General features: G+C 42.3%; 1 protein-coding gene across 1 annotated transcript in view; it reads right to left on the reverse strand.

Annotated features, from left to right (window-relative positions):
* Positions 1-17161, reverse strand: part of MRC1 (mannose receptor C-type 1) — a 343694-nt gene that overhangs the window by 107903 nt on the left and 218630 nt on the right. Inside the window, exons 17-18 of the mRNA XM_030199501.1 lie at positions 15355-15518; positions 6663-6730 (exon numbers count right to left, since the gene is read on the reverse strand). Of these exons, the coding sequence (XP_030055361.1) occupies positions 6663-6730; positions 15355-15518 (232 nt within the window). The remainder of the gene's footprint in view (positions 1-6662; positions 6731-15354; positions 15519-17161) is intronic.

Here is a 17161-nt window from a genome sequence, read left to right on the forward strand (position 1 = left end):
CTAAAAAAAAGTAACAGTAGGTTAACAGAGAATAAAGCAGAACAGTATGTGCATATGATTAAAAGGAGTTGATTTTACATAATAAAGTTACATTCAAATATCACTTAACATAGTTGTCTAGCAATGACCATGTTTTACAGAAGGACAAAATATGACCAAATTTTATGGCAGCTATTTCCTTATAACGTATATGAACAGAGGAAATTTCACCATTCATGAAATGAGACGTGCAGATTATTTTTCCAATGTGAAACAATCAAATGAAGAGCAAGCAAAATCATCAAATTAAACAATTTTATATGCTTTAGTGGAACTGACAAACCAGGGGTGGATGCTTTAAGGATTAGCACTTTAAAAGACAAAGCATCGGGGGTGATCAAGATGGCGTCCGTCGGAGGAGCAGCATTTTGAAGCTCCAAGTCTTGAGCTGGCCTTTGCAGCGTTTCTCTTTGCCTTGCCCGCATTATGGTCAAGAGAAAGGGAAAGACTAGGGCTAAAGTCGCCCCTAGCCATGTGAACAGCTCTATGCTGCGACAACCAACTTTGGAAGCCTTTGGGCTACATACACTGGGGTCTCAAGCTTTTACCAAGGTTGGATCCCCAGAGCAACAACTTACTGGGGATCTTGATTTAGAAGTGGCATCGTTGAGTCCGCCCCTTCAGGTTGCGCTGCCGAGGCCGGGTGGAGAAATGGATCCTACAAGCGAGCCTCATTTGGGAAGTTTTGAGGCGAGTAGCGGCCCTGTAGGATCTTCGACGCCGGATGCGACAACATCGGAACAGAGGGCGGGAAGAGCAGATTCTACGCCCTCCTCCATACAGACACCTCCACCTGTAAGGCTCAGTGAAATAGTGAAACCGACAACCGTTACTCTGGAGGCCCTATGGGATGCCATCCAGACTATGAATGCGTCCCTGCAGCAAATATCATCCGTTTTGACCACTGAAGTAAAGGATGTAAAAATCCGACAACTAACAGATTCGAAAGTGGAAAAGCAAGAGGAGAAAAGTGAGTCAAATTTGCTTGAAATAAAAAAATTACAAACTCTAGTTGATAATGTAGTAACGGAAAGAGAAAAAGATCAAAGGAAAGTTGAATTTTTGGATAACCAACTTAGACGGAATAATTTAAGATTCGTAAACTTTCCAAAGAACCCTTTATTACCTCCAGTAGAAATGCTACAGAAATATTTTCTAGACATATTGGGGATTTCAAAAGAAGCCTTTCCCCTGATAGTGAAAGCCTATTATATTACAGGAGTTAAACCAAACTTGGAGGTAGTCCCGAACTTAAATCTCACACAATTTCTTGAAAACTCACTAGAGACTATTACTGAACGCACTACTCTCCTAGTGTCTTTCGCTTTCGAGACTGATAGGAATAATATTTTGAGACTCTACTTCAGATTCATGGCAGCTCAGTTTTATGGAACAAGGATACAGGTTTTCCCAGATATTAGCAAGTCTACACAGAAAAAAAGGTGAGAGTTTTTGGGGCTTAGATCTCAAATTCTCTCTTTGGGAGGAACATTTAAATTAAAATTTGCATGTAGATGCCTTGTATCATTTAGTAATACTCATTATGTATTCTTTGACCCAGATAAATTGAAGCACCTTGTAGTAAGTAAGGTAAGTGGGGACGGTCAAGTCTTGGTGGCACCAGCAGGGAGCTAAAACTGCTGGTAAAGTTTGGAACCCCGTCCTCTCTTTGTTATAAAAGTTTTCTTTAATTTTCCTTTGAATATTGTTACCTTGTATCTTGATCATTATTCCTTTGTGGACTAAGTAACTATGACATTTTCTGAAAATCCATGAATATGTAATGGATAGAGTTTATTTCCTCTGGATGTATTGCCTGATTGCCTACATTTATTTTATGTGAATGCAATATTTTTGAAATCTTATAAATAAATGTAAAAAAACAAAAAGACAAAGCATCTGGAATGCCAAATACCTTCTGAATAATGTCCCAAATCAGTTTCCAATACAGTTGCAAATTATGACAGTGAAAAAGCATATGATCAAGGGATCCCACAGCAGATTGACATGACCATCACAAATTTGATACATTACGATTAACTTTAGCAAGCTTTGCAGGCGTCCAATAGGATTTATGAAAAATATAATAAGTGGATTGTAAAAGAGCAGCTGATAGAGAAGAATGCATGGTTTTTGTCCAAAGCAGTTCCCAAATCCTTACTGGAAAGTGAAACATTTAGTTCCTTTTCCCAGGCAGAAGTTAGGGTGGAACTTAGTCAGTATAGACAATTGTAGGAGTTATACAATGCTGATGTAGATTTGGGTGCCATGAGGGATTGACATAAACTATTGAAACCTGAAGTTGAAGATTGACGAGCCAGTGACGTAGGATATAGGTGGTTAATAAGCTGAGTCAGATGATCCCAAAAGGCTCTATGTGAATGAGGGATATTATAGCAGGTGCAGAAATCCTGAAAAGGAATAATGTTAACGCCTGACAACAACTGAACTGGTGACTAAATATTGGCAGAAAACCATATTTTAACAAGTTTAGGATATGTTTTAACTGGAAACATAGAGTTATGCCAAATGGAAATATCCATTTATTGAACATGTGGAATTCTTTAATATCAAGTGGTCTGCAGCATAACGAAACCTGTTCTTAGTTGGAAGTAAGCTCAGAGGTAGAGGAAATATTCTTTCTTTTTCAAAAATTACCCATCTAGGAATATCATGTGAAAAAGATGATGAGTACCACTGTCTGACCTGAGATATCTGAAAGGCTAAATGGTAAGACTTAAAGTCTGGTATATTTAAGCCCCTGAGATTTTTAGGAAGCTGAAGTTTTTTAATGGCAATACGAGGCACGGAGGATTTCCACAGGAATCTAGAAATTAACACATTAAGTTTTGTATAAAACGAATCATATCTCCCCTCAGCCACCTTATCTCCAAGCTGAAGAGCCCCATCTGCTTTAGCCTTTCCTCATAAAGAAGTCATCCCATCCCCTTTATCATTTTCATCACCCTTCTTCTGCACCTTTTCTAATTTCACTATATCTTTTTTGAGATGCGGCGACCAGAATTGCACACAATATTCGAAAGTGGGGTCTCACCATGGAGCGATACAAAGGCATTATAATATCCTCATTTTTTGTTTTTCATTCCTTTCCTAATAATACCTAACATTCTGTTTGCTTTCTTAGCTGCCGCAGCACACTGAGCAGAAGGTTTCAATGTATCATCAACGACGACACCTAGATCCCTTTCTTGGTCGGTGACTCCTAACGTGGAACCTTGCATGACATAGCTATAATTCGGGTTCCTCTTTCCAACATGCATCACTTTGCACTTGCTCACATTATTTATTTTTATTTATTTATTTATTTGTTTCATTTGTATCCCACATTTTCCCACCTATGTGCAGGCTCAATGTGGCTTACATGGTACTGCAACGGCGTTCGCCAGTTGCTGTATGAACAAATACAGATCTTATTCTGCCATTTAGATGCCCAGTCTCGTAAGGTCCTCTTGTAATTTTTCACAATCCTCCCGCGATTTAACGACTTTGAATAACTTTGTGTCAATAGCAAATGTAATTACCACATTAGTTACTCCCATCTCTAGGTCATTTATAAATATGTTAAAAAGCAGCGGTCCTAGCACAGACCCCTGGGGAACCCCACTAACTACCCTTCTCCATTGAGAATACTGACCATTTAACCCTACTCTCTGTTTTCTATCTTTTAACCAGTTTTTTTTTAATTCTTTATTTATAATTACAATATTTTAACCTTACAAGAGATTCTTGTTTCAGAAAAACAGGAAATAAATTAGGATACATCATCCATAGAAAGAAATTACAACATTCATCATTTAAATGTCTTCTTTAAATCACAAATAAGAAAAATAAGAGGGGGGCATGTTTAAAGATAATGGGGACAAAAAAAACATAAGAAACAATTTTATGGAGAATTGGCTTAACACGCATTTTCTATCCTCAATTTTTACATCTTCTTACTCAATTGGTTAGTAACCGCTTAAGACTGACGCTTCTTAGAGTCAGGAAACACTATTAACTGTTCTGGCTGAAAAAATATGTATTTTAAACCTTCATACTTCAAAACGCATTTGCTAGGGTAATTCAGAAAGAATGAACCTCCCAAATCTTGGGTTTCCTTTCTCATACTCAAAAAGAGTTTTCTAATCTCTTGTGTCTGCTTTGTCACATCTTGGAAAATACGTACTGTTTTACCATAGAATAAATCATTCATTTTTCGAAAATATATTCTTTTTAGCGCATCAACATCCTGTTGAAAAACAAACTGAACGAACAAAGTCATTCTTTTTCATTGTTCTGATATAGTAGCTTCCAACAGTTCAGATACATATAAGGTTGTTTTTCCATCATCTCCTACTGGCTTTCCAAGTCCTTCCTAGAGAGTTTTATTTTAAATATAATAAATTTTGTTTATAGGAGGTAAAACTTCTGGGGAATATTTTAATATTTCAATCAAATATTTTTTAAAGGCGTCTAACGGTGATATCCCAATCTCTCTCGGAAAGTTTAAAATGCGCAAATTTAATCTGCGATTATAATTTTCAATTTGATCAATCATTCTTTTGATTATAGTTTTATCTTTTATCATTTCTGAAGACAAATCTTGTAGTTTTTTTACATCTTGATTAAGCTTTGTTGTTTGAGTTGTAAATTCCGTTTTAATAGTAGCCAAAGAATCAGAAAAGGTGTTCATTGTACTCACTAATGTGGAAAGTTCTTTCGTGGATTTTTCTACGGTTACTGCCAACTGTTGGAGAACTATCCATACATTCTCCAACGACACTATCCCCGGAGCAGCTCTCAATTGCTTGCGTTCATTGCTCTGGCCAACTGGCCTTTGCTCTCCTTCAGGTTCCACTTTTCCAGCATCTTCGATTGAGGTCTCCCCGTCAAACTCCTCGGTTTTGGGAGGTCCTCTCTGGGTCTGGCGGCCTTCTGGAGGGAGCGGTGGATGAAGTACCGATGGTGAAAGCGTGACTAGATGGAGGGCAGCAGGACTCCTCTCGGTATTCCGGGTAGAAATTCGCAAGGTGAACCTTTTTATCGACAACTGATGAGGGGAGGAGGTCCGGGTTGTCGAAGCTTCCCCTCCCCCCCCCCCCCCCCCGACCGTACCCTTTCTTTTAGTATGCGGCATTTGTAAAAGGATTTTTCTTTTCCAGAACGTCGATTCTAAGAAGGGCTCAAACCTCGTTCAACTGCGTGCCGCCATCTTGACACGCCCCTTAACCAGTTTAGAACACTACCTCCTATCCCATGACTCTCCAGTTTCCTTTGGAGTCTTTCATGAGGTACTTTGTCAAAAGCCTTCTGAAAATCCAGATACACAATATCAACCGGCTCACCTTTATCCACATGTTTGTTCACCCCTTCAAAGAAATGTAATAGATTGGTGAGGCAAGATTTACCTTCCCTTCACTTCCCTTCCAGTTCCAAATGGGAAACTTCCACACAATTGCAGTCGTGTGTGGCTACCAAATTCACATCCATGGCATCTTCATCTAGATCCTGGCAGTCCCTAGCCATTTGACCTCTTACCCCACACCTGAAACAGGGGGGGAAGTACGGATCTCATGACCGGGCTAGGGGTGCACATTGTGTTTATGGGGATGAAGGCTTCCATTGTTCATAGAAGAAATTCTGGGGATTTTCTTTAACTTGCAGGGACCCCTTCTGGAAACGCTGCTGGTAGACCTCTTGGGTGCAGCCTGCCCTCACCAAAATGGTGGCTTTTACTTCCGCATAGGTGGCTATTCCACTATGAGATGAGATCAGCGAGCCCAGGGAAGAGGTGTAGATTGAAAAAAGAAGGTGGGGATGGGGTCCGAGGAACAGGTGGTGCATTTCAAAGAGGAAAGAAGATGGGCGGTTTCCTCTTCGGTGATATCAGGAAAAGAGGAGAAGGAGGCATGGGTTGGTTGGTTGAGGGAGTGGGCTCTAGGGTGAAGAGGAGGAGATGGTTTGGTGGTGAATTTGAGGTTGATCTTCTGCACCTTATCGCGGAAGAAGCCAGTGATTAAGGAGAGAGTGAGGGGGGGGGGGGGGGGGAGTGGAGGGCACTTTGAGGAGGGAGTTAAGGGTGGCGAAGAGACAACGAGGGTTAGAGCTGAGCGAATTAGTCAATTGGGTGTAACAGTCCTGTTTGGCGAGGAATAGGGAGAACCGGAAGGAGGATAGCATGAATTTGTAGTGAATAAAATCAGTATGGGTGTGAGACTTCCTCAAGAGGCGTTCAGCCGATCGGGCGCAGGAGCGAAGGTATCGGGTGCAAGGGGTCAGCCAGGGCTGGGGATTAGTACGCCTTGTGGGACAGGAGATGGATGGTGAATATCAGCTAGACCTAGATAACTTGTGGCAGCTGCCAAAGTCCTGGACATTCAGTGGTAGTACCAGGAATAGGCCCAGAACTGAATATCCAGGTCTAATTCTTCTTCTGGTAGTCAGTACTTTAAAAAAAACAATGAGTAACATAGGCTGTCTATTCATAGTACGTTTATGAAACCTTAGTTTTAATATCCAGCTTCATAAGTATTTATGCATTAATTATAGGCTCATTTCAGCTTTTTACACATTGTAAATAATAAACTTTAGTAAGTAAGCTTGGATCTTGCCTTTTAACTTACCTAAATGTTTTATCTAATCCCACAAGTAAACCAATGAAATAGTTATCCTGTTTATCATCCTTGAGGATCTAAAATGAAAACAGATTTTAAAATAATGGACTTCTCGTTTTAAAAGTAACAAAAAACCACTGGCAAACAATTTATTTATTTAGATTTTGCTCACACCTTTTTCAGTTGTAGCTCAAGGTGAGTTACATTCAGGTACACTGGATATTTCTCTGTCCCAGTAGGGCTCACAATCTAAGTTTGTACCTGAGGCAATGGAGGGTTAAGTGACTTTGCCCAAGATCACAAGGAGCAGCAGTGGAATTTGAACTGGCCACCTCTGGATTGCAAGACTGGTGCTCTAACCACTAGGCCACTCCTCACAAACAATACATACAATCCAAACAAAACAAGTGGGGAAGAAGTGGGAGAAAAATGTTAACTGTGGCTACCACTACAGATGTATAAGTTGTTGACAAAAATTGGGGGAAAGACCTCAGATGCCTATGCTTCTTTAATGCTGAAGTATAATGCAGCAATTGCAACACAGTGCTGGCTTCAATCATAGGTCAAAAACCCAATAGTACAATTTTTATGGTTATATAATGAAGAAAAAAATATTTTTTATTTCTTCCAAAGCATGAAAAAGAACCAATAAAGATCAACTTATCTTGTAGGAAGTAATCTGTGGCAATAGCGAAACGTCCCTACGGGGACCCGTTTCACCAAATGGCTTCCTCAGGGGACTCTATGCTGCCTTACTGTTCGAATGCTCAATGTATGCGGCTGTGCATTATCTAGCTTATTTTTGAAAGGGAAGGATGCCCATCTTCCGACACAAATCAGAAGATGGGCATCCTTCTCTCAAGGTCGCCCAAATCGGCATAATCGAAAGCCGATTTTGGGCATCTTCAACTGCTTTCCGTCGAGGGGACAACCAAAATTTATGGGGGCGTGTTGGCAGTGTAATGAAGGCGGGACGGGGGGCGTGGTTAAGAGATGGGTGTCCTCGGCCGATAATGGAAAAAAGAAGGGCATCCCTGACGAGCATTTGGCCGATTTTACTTGGTCCAATTTTTTTCACGACCAAGCCTCGAAAAGGTGCCCAAACTGACCAGATGACCACTGGAGGGAATCGGGGATCACCTCCCCTTACTCCCCCAGTGGTCACCAACCCCCTCCCACCCAAAAAAAAAATGTAAAAACATTTTTTGCCAGCCTCTATGCCAGCCTTAAATGGCATACCCAGCTCCATCACATCAGTATGCAGGTCTCTGGCACAGTTTTTAGTGGGTAATGCAGTGCACTTCAGGCAGGAGGACCCAGGCCCATCCCCCACTACCTGTTACACTTGTGCTGGTAAATGTGAGCCCTCCAAAACCCACCCGAAACCCACTGTACCCACATCTAGGTGCCCCCACTTTACCCTTTAAGGGCTATGGTAGTGTTGTACAGTTGTGGGTAGTGGGTTTTGGGGGGGGGGGGGTTGGGGGGCTCAGCACCCAAGGTAAGGGAGCTATGCACCATGGGAGCAATTTATGAAGTCCACTGCAGTGCCCCCTAGGGCATGTGAGGGGGACCAGTGCACTACGAATGCTGGCTCCTCCCACGACCAAAGGGCTTGGGTTTGGTCATTTTTGAGATGGGCGTCCTCGGTTTCCAATGTGGCCGAAAACCGGGGACGACCATCTCTAAGGTCGACCATCTCAACATTTAGGTCGACCATGTCTTAGGTCAACCTAAATGTTGAGATTTGGGCATCCCAGACCGTATTATCGAAATGAAAGATGGATGCCCATCTGTTTCAATAATACGGGATGCCCCGCCCCTTCGCGGGGACATCCTCAGAGATGGACGCCCTTAGAGTTGCACGTTCCTGTTCGAAAATGCCCCTCTATGTTTTTTGCATCACTATGTAACCATAAAAATTGTACTATTGGGTTTTTGACCTATGATTGAAGCCAGCACTGTGTTACAATTGCTGCATTATACTTAGCGTTAAAGAAGCACAGGCATCTGAGGTCTTTTCCCCAATTTTTGTCAACAACTTATACATTTGTAGTGGTAGCCACGGTTACCGTTTTTCTCCCATTTCTTCCCCACTTGTTTTGTTTGGATTGTATTTCTCGTTTTAAACACATTAGTAGTTAAACTGAACAGACTCTTGAATACATTTTTTAAAAAAAGGGTACATTTACACTGAAGTGTCTTCATCAACACTATATATCAATTTGGAGCCTGCTTCTGTTTTTGTGGTGATTGTATGAGCTGTACAGTACATCTACAATGTAATTTCTATCCTGCTACATTCCTAAATCACTGTCAAGTATTTATTGGAGATTCCTTACTAGTCACACTCTTAAAGATAATTGGATGATTCAGATATCAGAACCCTATAAAACATATACACCCCTCCCCCCAACATTCAGTGCTATTTAACCGGTCAGTGATGGTCTCTGATCACTTAAACAGCAATTAATTGGCAGTGAGAGATAGCGAAGTTACTTACCTGTAGCAGGTATTCTCCGAGGACAGCAGGCTGATTGTTCTCACTGATGGGTGACGTCCGTCGGCAGTCCCAGGATCGGAAGATCTTCCTAGCAACAAAGTTTGCTAGCCCTCGCGTGACATGCGCAAACGTCTTCCCGCCCGTAGCGCGAGCGTGCTCCTCAGTCAGATATAAAGCAAAAGACAAGGGAAGATACAACTCCAAAGGGGAGGTGGGCGGGTTTGTGAGAACAATCAGCTTGCTGTCCTCGGAGACTACCTGCTACAGGTAAGTAACTTCGCTTTCTCCGAGGACAAGCAGGCTGCTTGTTCTCACTGATGGGGTATCCCTAGCCCCCAGGCTCACTCAAAACAACAAACATTGGTCAATTGGGCCTCGCAACGGCGAGGACATAACTGAGATTGACCTAAACAAAACCAACTAACAGAGAGTGCAGCCTGGAACAGAATAAAAATGGGCACCGACTGCCTGAACCAACTGTCGCATCGGGTATCCTGCTGTAGGCAGTAATGAGATGTGAATGTGTGGACAGATGACCACGTCGCAGCCTTGCAAATCTCCTCAATAGTGGCTGACTTCAAGTGGGCCACTGACACTGCCATGGCTCGAACACTATGAGCCGTGACATGACCCTCAAGAGTCAGCCCAGCCTAGGCGTAAATGAAGGAAATGCAATCTGCTAGCCAATTGGAAATGGTGCGTTTCATGACAGACACTCCCCTTCTGTTGGGATCAAAAGAAACAAACATTTGGGCAGACTGTCTGAATGGGCTTGCCGCTCCAGATAGAAGGCCAATGCTCGCTTGCAGTCCAATGTGTGCAACTGACGTTCAGCAGGGCGGGTTTGAGGATGGGGAAAAATGTTGGCAAGACAATTGACTGGTTCAGATGGAACTCTGACACCACCTTGGGCAAGAACTTAGGGTGAGTGCGGAGGACTACTCTGTTATGATGAAATTTAGTATAAGAAGCATGAGCTACCAAGGCTTGAAGCTCACTGACTCTACGAGCTGAAGTGACTGCCACCAAGAAAATGACCTTCCAGGATGGCAGGAATTCAGTGGCTCAAAAGGAGGTTTCATCAGATGGGTGAGAACGACACTGAGATCCCATGACACAGTAGGAGGCTTGACAGGGGGCTTTGACAAAAGCAAACCTCTCATGAAGCGAACAACTAAAGGCTTACCCTCTACACAATAATGAAAAGCACTAATTGCTTTAAGGTGAACCCTTACAGAGTTGGTCTTTAGACCAGACTCAGACAAGTGCAGAAGGTATTCAAGCAGGGTCTGTGTAGGACAAGAACGAGGATCTAGGGCCTTGCTGTCACACCAGATGGCAAACCTCTTCCATTTGAAAGAATAAGACCTTTTCGTGGAATCTTTTCTGGATGCAAGCAAGACTCAGGAGACACCCTCAGAAAGACCCAAGGAGGCAAAGTCTACGCTCTCAACATCCAGGCCATGAGAGCCAGGGACTGGAGGTTGGGATGCAGAAGCGCCCCCTCGTTCTGCGTGATGAGGGTTGGAAAACACTCCAATCTCCAAAGTTCTTCGGACAACTCCAGAAGAAGAGGGAACCAGATCTGACGTGGCCAGAAGGGAGCGATCAGAATCATGGTTCCACGATCCTGCTTGAGTTTCAACAAAGTCTTCCCTTCCAAGGGTATGGGAGGATATGCATACAGGAGGCCCTTCCACCAATAAAGGAGAAAGGCATCTGACGCTAGTCTGCCGTGGGCCTGAAGTCTGGAACAGACTGAGGGACCCTGTGATTGTTCTGAGTGGCAAAAAAAACTACCACGCTTGGAAGATCTTGCGTACTACTATCGAGTTGAGAGACCACTCATGAGGTTGCATTATCTTGCTCAACCTGTCAGCCAGACTGTTGTTTATGCCTGCCAGATACGTGGTGTGAGAGTGCAGGTGAAAGGGGATCCGGGAAAGCACGAAGAAAGGGGGTACAGGGAGCCGGGGAATCCCAACGGGGCAGATTTCATGTGCACAACACCCACATCCAGAAAGCTGGGCTACCGGAGGCAGAGAGGTTGGCTGGGTTAAGGAAGAAGGGGAGGAACTACCAGTCCCAGAATCCTTCTCTTCCCCACCCGGCTGTGCAAGAGTTAGGCGAGGAGATAGAAGATTGGGAAATGGTCTCTGAGGAAGGTGATGAGGGCCAGCTGGAGAGATTGGGGGCGGGGAAGTTGGAGAGGAGGATAAAATGGAGATTACTGAAGGGCTAGGGGAGGAACAGATGGAGATCGGAGCCCTGGCTCAAACCCAAAAAGCTGCTGTAAGAGGGTGGCTAGCTGTACCTTGGAGAGACTGGTGGCAGACCGGAGGAGAGAGGCTAAGGCACTGGGGGAAATCTCTACTAAAGAGGAAACAGGTGCAGCCTGTGGGAGAGAAAGAGAGCTGGGCACAATTGAAACCCCAGCCTGAACCAGGTGGGAATAAAGCTGTGTAACCGTGCTGTAAGAAGGTACAAGAAAGACTGTGTAAACTGTTTCATACTAAAAAGGTCTGGGCTGCAACCTACCAAGCTATTGGGTTTTTCCCTCTGATAATGTACTGTTCCCTAAGTGAAATAATCTGAGCTAAAGTGAAGTGAAGTTATATGGACTGTTTTTGAACCTGAATCTGACTGTGTTGAACCTGAATTGTGCTCTGGCCGGATTTAATTTGTGATGTGCTATCTCTCACTGTTACCAATAACCTACCCTTCAATTATGGGCTGCTCATGTCTTTGTCAGTGGGCAAACTTACAAAATCAGCAAGGGATCAAATACTTATTTCCACCACTGTAGCTGGTTAGCGCCAGTATTCAGCACTGGGTTTAGCGGTTAAACAGGACCACATAAATAGCAGTCCTGTCTTTAATCTCTAGGAACTTAACTGGTTAGCACTGAATATCAGCTTAAGTGGTTAAGTTCTGGTGGCCAAAAATGAAACCAGAAATTCAATGCCGATCATCGGTTAGCATGTGAGACCTTACCACTAAGTCAATGGGTGGCTGTAAGGTCTCAGGCTAAAAATGGACAAATGCTGGTTTTAATTTTGCCACATGTCCATTTTCAACCACAAAAAGGCCTTTTTTCCAGGCACACTGAAAAATTGACCTGTGCGCGTCTAAAACTCACGCCTACACCAGCGCAGGCCATTTTTTGTCGCACCTTAGTAAAAGGGCCCTAGTTTTTTTAGAATTCTCTTGCAAAACTAAGACATTAGCCCCTGTTTAGTAAGCTGCACTAGCGACTGCCACGCAGCAATGCCAACACAGCCCATTCAAAGTGAATAGGCTGTGTTGGCAGCGCACAGCAGCCACTAGTGTGGCTTAGTAAAGAGGGGGGTAGGTTAGTTTTTGTTTTTCCTGCAATTTTCCCAATTTTTAGATGTTTTATTCCAGAATTTATTCAATGGCTCCTTTTTAACATGTGCTATAACATTTTAATGAGCACTAATTGACATGTGTGTTTTGTTAAGGCCAATATTCATCCCTTAACCAGATAGGTGAAATTGGACAAATACACGACTGTGTTGTAAGTGGTCCAATTTGTCTGGTTATCTTATGCAGTTAAGTGCTGAATATCAGCACTTAGGGGTCATTTTAATAAGATGCACTAATGGATTTGGCCCTTTTAATAAAGGGTTGGTGCACGGCAATCCAGAATTACTACTGGGCTACTGCAGCAGCCCAGTGGTAATTCCACCCCCAGCATGCACCATTTCTAGTGCTATGGACATTTGTAGCTGTATTTTTACCACCAGGGATACCCAGCAGTAATCGGACAGCACCATGTGCTGCCAGGTTACTGCTGGGTTAGTGCGGGTGCCCTTAATGCCATCTTAATGGGTGGCGGTAAATGTTTCCCCTGAAATGGCCACGCAGCAAGTGCAAACTTACCACATGGCCATTTCTTTTTTCAGCCTTTTTATCATCTGCAGTAAAAGGGGCCTCGGTGCGTGGCAAAAACATATGGTGCCAATAGCACAGGCCCCCTTTACCATGTGCGCTAATCAGCGTGACCTATATCTGTTAGTGCACCTTAGTAAAAGGATCCCTACAACACAACTGATTTTGGCTTGTGCAGTTAAGAGGGGATATTCAGGAGGGAATTCATCAAGCAGTGTTATGGCCTTAATACACCTTAACCACTTAACGTGATAGTGCCACTCAGGGGGAAATTCATCAAGTGGTGTTATGGCCTTAACGCATGTTAAAGGAATTACCAAGCGCTAAATTCTAAAAGCCTACAGGTACAGAATGGACTTTTAGCATTTAGTGTGTGTTAATTCCTTTAACGAGCGTTAAGGCCATAACACAACTTGATGAATTCCCCCTTCAGTGGTATTGTCAGGTTAAGTGTCATTGAATATCAGCAGATATCACCACACAAGAGATTTAGGGGCCATTTTACTAAGCCGCATATTTGCCTACACGCGTCCAATGCGCACCAATTTGGAGTTACTATCTGAGCAGTAATTTCATTTTTGATGTGCATCTGCTACGTGTCGGAAAAAAAAATTATTTTCTGACGCACGTCAGCTATGAGCGTGAATCAGCATTCTACGCATGTAGACCATTACCGCTTGGTTACTGCGTGAGACCTTATCGCTAAGTCAATGGCTGGTGGTAAGGTCTCAGACCCAAAATGGGCGCGCACCAATTTTTATTTTGTCACACGTCCATTTTTTGCAAAAAAATTTAAAAAGGCATTTTTTTTACAGGTGCACTGAAAAATGGATCTGCCTCTGCCCAAAACCCATGCCTACACTACCGCGGGACATTTTTCAGCACACCTTGGTAAAAGGACCCGTTAACCAGGCTTATATTGTTTTATTTACCCCATAATTTATAAGCTCCTAAATTTGGGTGAATATTCAGCAGACACTTTAGGATCTTATGTTTGAATGAAAACCAGGGACAAACTTACGAACTTAATGTAGAAGCCCAAATTTAGGAGTTCAGATATTTTTAACAATAAGACAATTTGTCCATAATTATTAGAAAACATTTGCCATTTTTGCTTAAAATTGAGGCCTGATATTCAAAATGATAATATGCTGAGCAGGTAAGGAGGGGATATTCAGCTACTTTTAACTGGCAGTACCGCTGTATATATCCCCTCTGACCGCCATAGCACTGTTCAAGCAGCACTGTGGCAGGCTGGGGGCAGAGTCAGGGCAGCCCAAAGTATGTGGGCACCAGTGATATTCAAGTAGGACTGAATAAATAGCAGTTCTGTATTTGCCTGGTTAGCTATGCAAGTACAGTACTGATAATTTCTGGATATCACCGCTGACCCTGATATTCAATACCATTGCCTGGATATGGCCCAGCACTGAATATCCAGGTCTAAATTAGCGGATGCTAATCAATGTTTATTAAAATACTGATCACTGATGGGTCAATATTGACCTGTTGATCTCTATTGAATATTGTAGTAATGATCTAATATTATATATGCAAAATGGAATACCTTACCATTTTATTTTACTATTGAATGAAGGGCATATCCGCTCAAATGATCACTCAGAACAAATTAATGGATTCTTCCCTCAGTCATACAACCACAAAAATTATTTTTAATATAGCCGTTCTGAAAAATGAATAAACTGTAGAGACCCAAGCAAGACAGTGGACTGTATGAAATTTTATTGGCCCCTGATGCAGGCTGATGAGCCAAAACATGGGCACATTGGGAGGAGAGGAGAAAGAGAGTTATGTTAGTCTCCTTTGGATTTTGACTGGTTCTTCCTGGGCTCCTTTTGCTGTTTTTTGCTTCCTTCTTTCTTTGAGAGGCCATCTTCTATTTCTTGTTCTTTATTGCAATTTAGTCTATCATGATATCATCACTCTGAATTTAGAAAAAAATTAAAACAAGGGAGAAGCACATGGGATTGAGGAAGAGATAGTGGATGGGCAGACTGGATGAGTTATTTGGCCTTTATTTGCAATCATTTTTCTCTGTTTATAGTCTTGCTATTGATTTGTACTAAAACAAATCTCACTAAAAATTATTATTGGGAAATAAAAAGGAAAATCAAAAGAGACATGGCACCTTATTTCCAAAAATAAACAAATAAATACATAAATAAACGTTTTGTGCTAGTCCATTACTATAATGAAGACTTTTCTGAAATCAGACCCAACATATTATTTCAGGTTAAAAAATTAATTAATGGCTTGCTTTCTTACATATTTCCAGAGGAACAGTCTTTCTCTTTCATTATCGATCACAACAAGATCACTGCCATTCTTCTGACAATACTCTCTAGCCTTCTCCATTGAGACACTGTTCGAGTTGAAGTAGTATTCGGAGTCTTTATATATAACCCATCCATCTTCAGTGAATTTATATTCTATAAAATCAATAATGAAACAGGATGAAATGAGGCTTAAGAGCTGGTATTTTGAGTAAACATTTAATGCCATTTTGGGGCTTCTGGCTGGATAATGTTGCAGAGTTCTTGGTTACTCGAGCAAACTCTTTTTCTTTCTCTCACAGAGGCTATTTTGTTCTGATTTGATTGTTTTGTAATTTTGCTTTTTATATGTGTATAATTCCTTGCTGGATCACTATTGAAAGGTGTTTAATCAAATAACAATAAAAATAAGCATAAATATAGAGATCTCTAATGTGCAGAAGGTAAAGACCTCAAGTGATTCTACTAAATATTGTATGTGACCCTGTTATGCCACTCTGTACTTTGCAGAATTGGGAAGGATGTTGTTACCAGTGAGGTAGTAGAAGAAGAAGAAGAAGAAGAGCTCATATTGGAAGGAAAACTATTTGTACAAATACCAAGCTAAAGGCAGTCTCTTGTCTTTGGTTGGCTAAGTCATCGTACCAGCAGACATGTGATGACAGGGTTTGCTTAGGCCACTGCACTTCAAAGTCTGCTCCTAAACTGCCAAAGCCAACACAGCAATACCACTTAAATACATTAAAGGGTCAGGAGCAAGAGGAGGTCTCTGAGAGGGGAACAGTAAGGGTAAGAAGGTTCCACTGATCCAGAAAGAGGAACAGGATTCAGAGGCCAACCCCAGAAGTCAGATCCAGGAAAAAAAGAAGCACCTGTAGCCTATGTATGTGATCTGCCTACAGAGAAGAAGTAACGAGAGAGATAGAATACTTCTCAGCTGATGTCATCAATGTGATGACCACTTGAGCTATCGTCTCCACCCCCCACCAGCAAAATAGTAGCATAGTAACATAGTAGATGTCAACAGATAAAGACCTGTACGGTCCATCCAGTCTACCCAATAAGATAAACTCATTACATATGGTATGTATACTTGTTCTTGATTTATCCTTGCCATTTTAGGGCATAGAACGTAGAAGTCTGCCCGGCACTGGCCTTGTTCTATAATTTCTGTAGTTTTTGTCAAAGCCCCCAAAAGCTCCACTCTGGCCCATCGAAATCTAATTCAGCCTTCATCAGGGCACAGACCATAGACGTCAGCCCAGCATTGGCTTTCCTATAATCAGCTATCATCCCCAGCCTCCCTGCCTTAAATTTGAGAAATTGTCAGTCCGAGAAATGCTGAGATAGCCATGGTCTGGTGGTTATAATTATTAAGTGCAAAACCTTTGATTTTACAGAGTTCTCTTACAGCAGCACAGCCTATAAACAAATGTCACATGACAAGATGACAATGAATCCACTGGAGAGATCAAGGTCTTGGCCATCAGTGGAACCTACAAACATGGGTCAGGGGGCCTCCAAGCAAGAGCCTTTGACAGAAATGAAGGACTGGATGCTAGAAATTAAAGTGGACATTAAGGCAGTTCATGCTGAACTGTCTACCATGTGAGTGGACATCTGTGATAAAATCCGTGAAATAGGTCACAGACTGGAAGATGTGGAGCTTTCCATTGATGAACAAACTAAACCTATAGGTGGGCTTGAAAAGCAGTTGAAGGAAGTATTCAGCTGCACCTCAGCATTGGCAGATAAAATTGAGGATCTAGAAAACCGTAATAGGCGGTGTAATCGCAGAT

This window comes from Microcaecilia unicolor, chromosome 1, assembly GCF_901765095.1.
Source record: "Microcaecilia unicolor chromosome 1, aMicUni1.1, whole genome shotgun sequence".
In the NCBI taxonomy this organism is placed as follows: domain Eukaryota; kingdom Metazoa; phylum Chordata; class Amphibia; order Gymnophiona; family Siphonopidae; genus Microcaecilia; species Microcaecilia unicolor.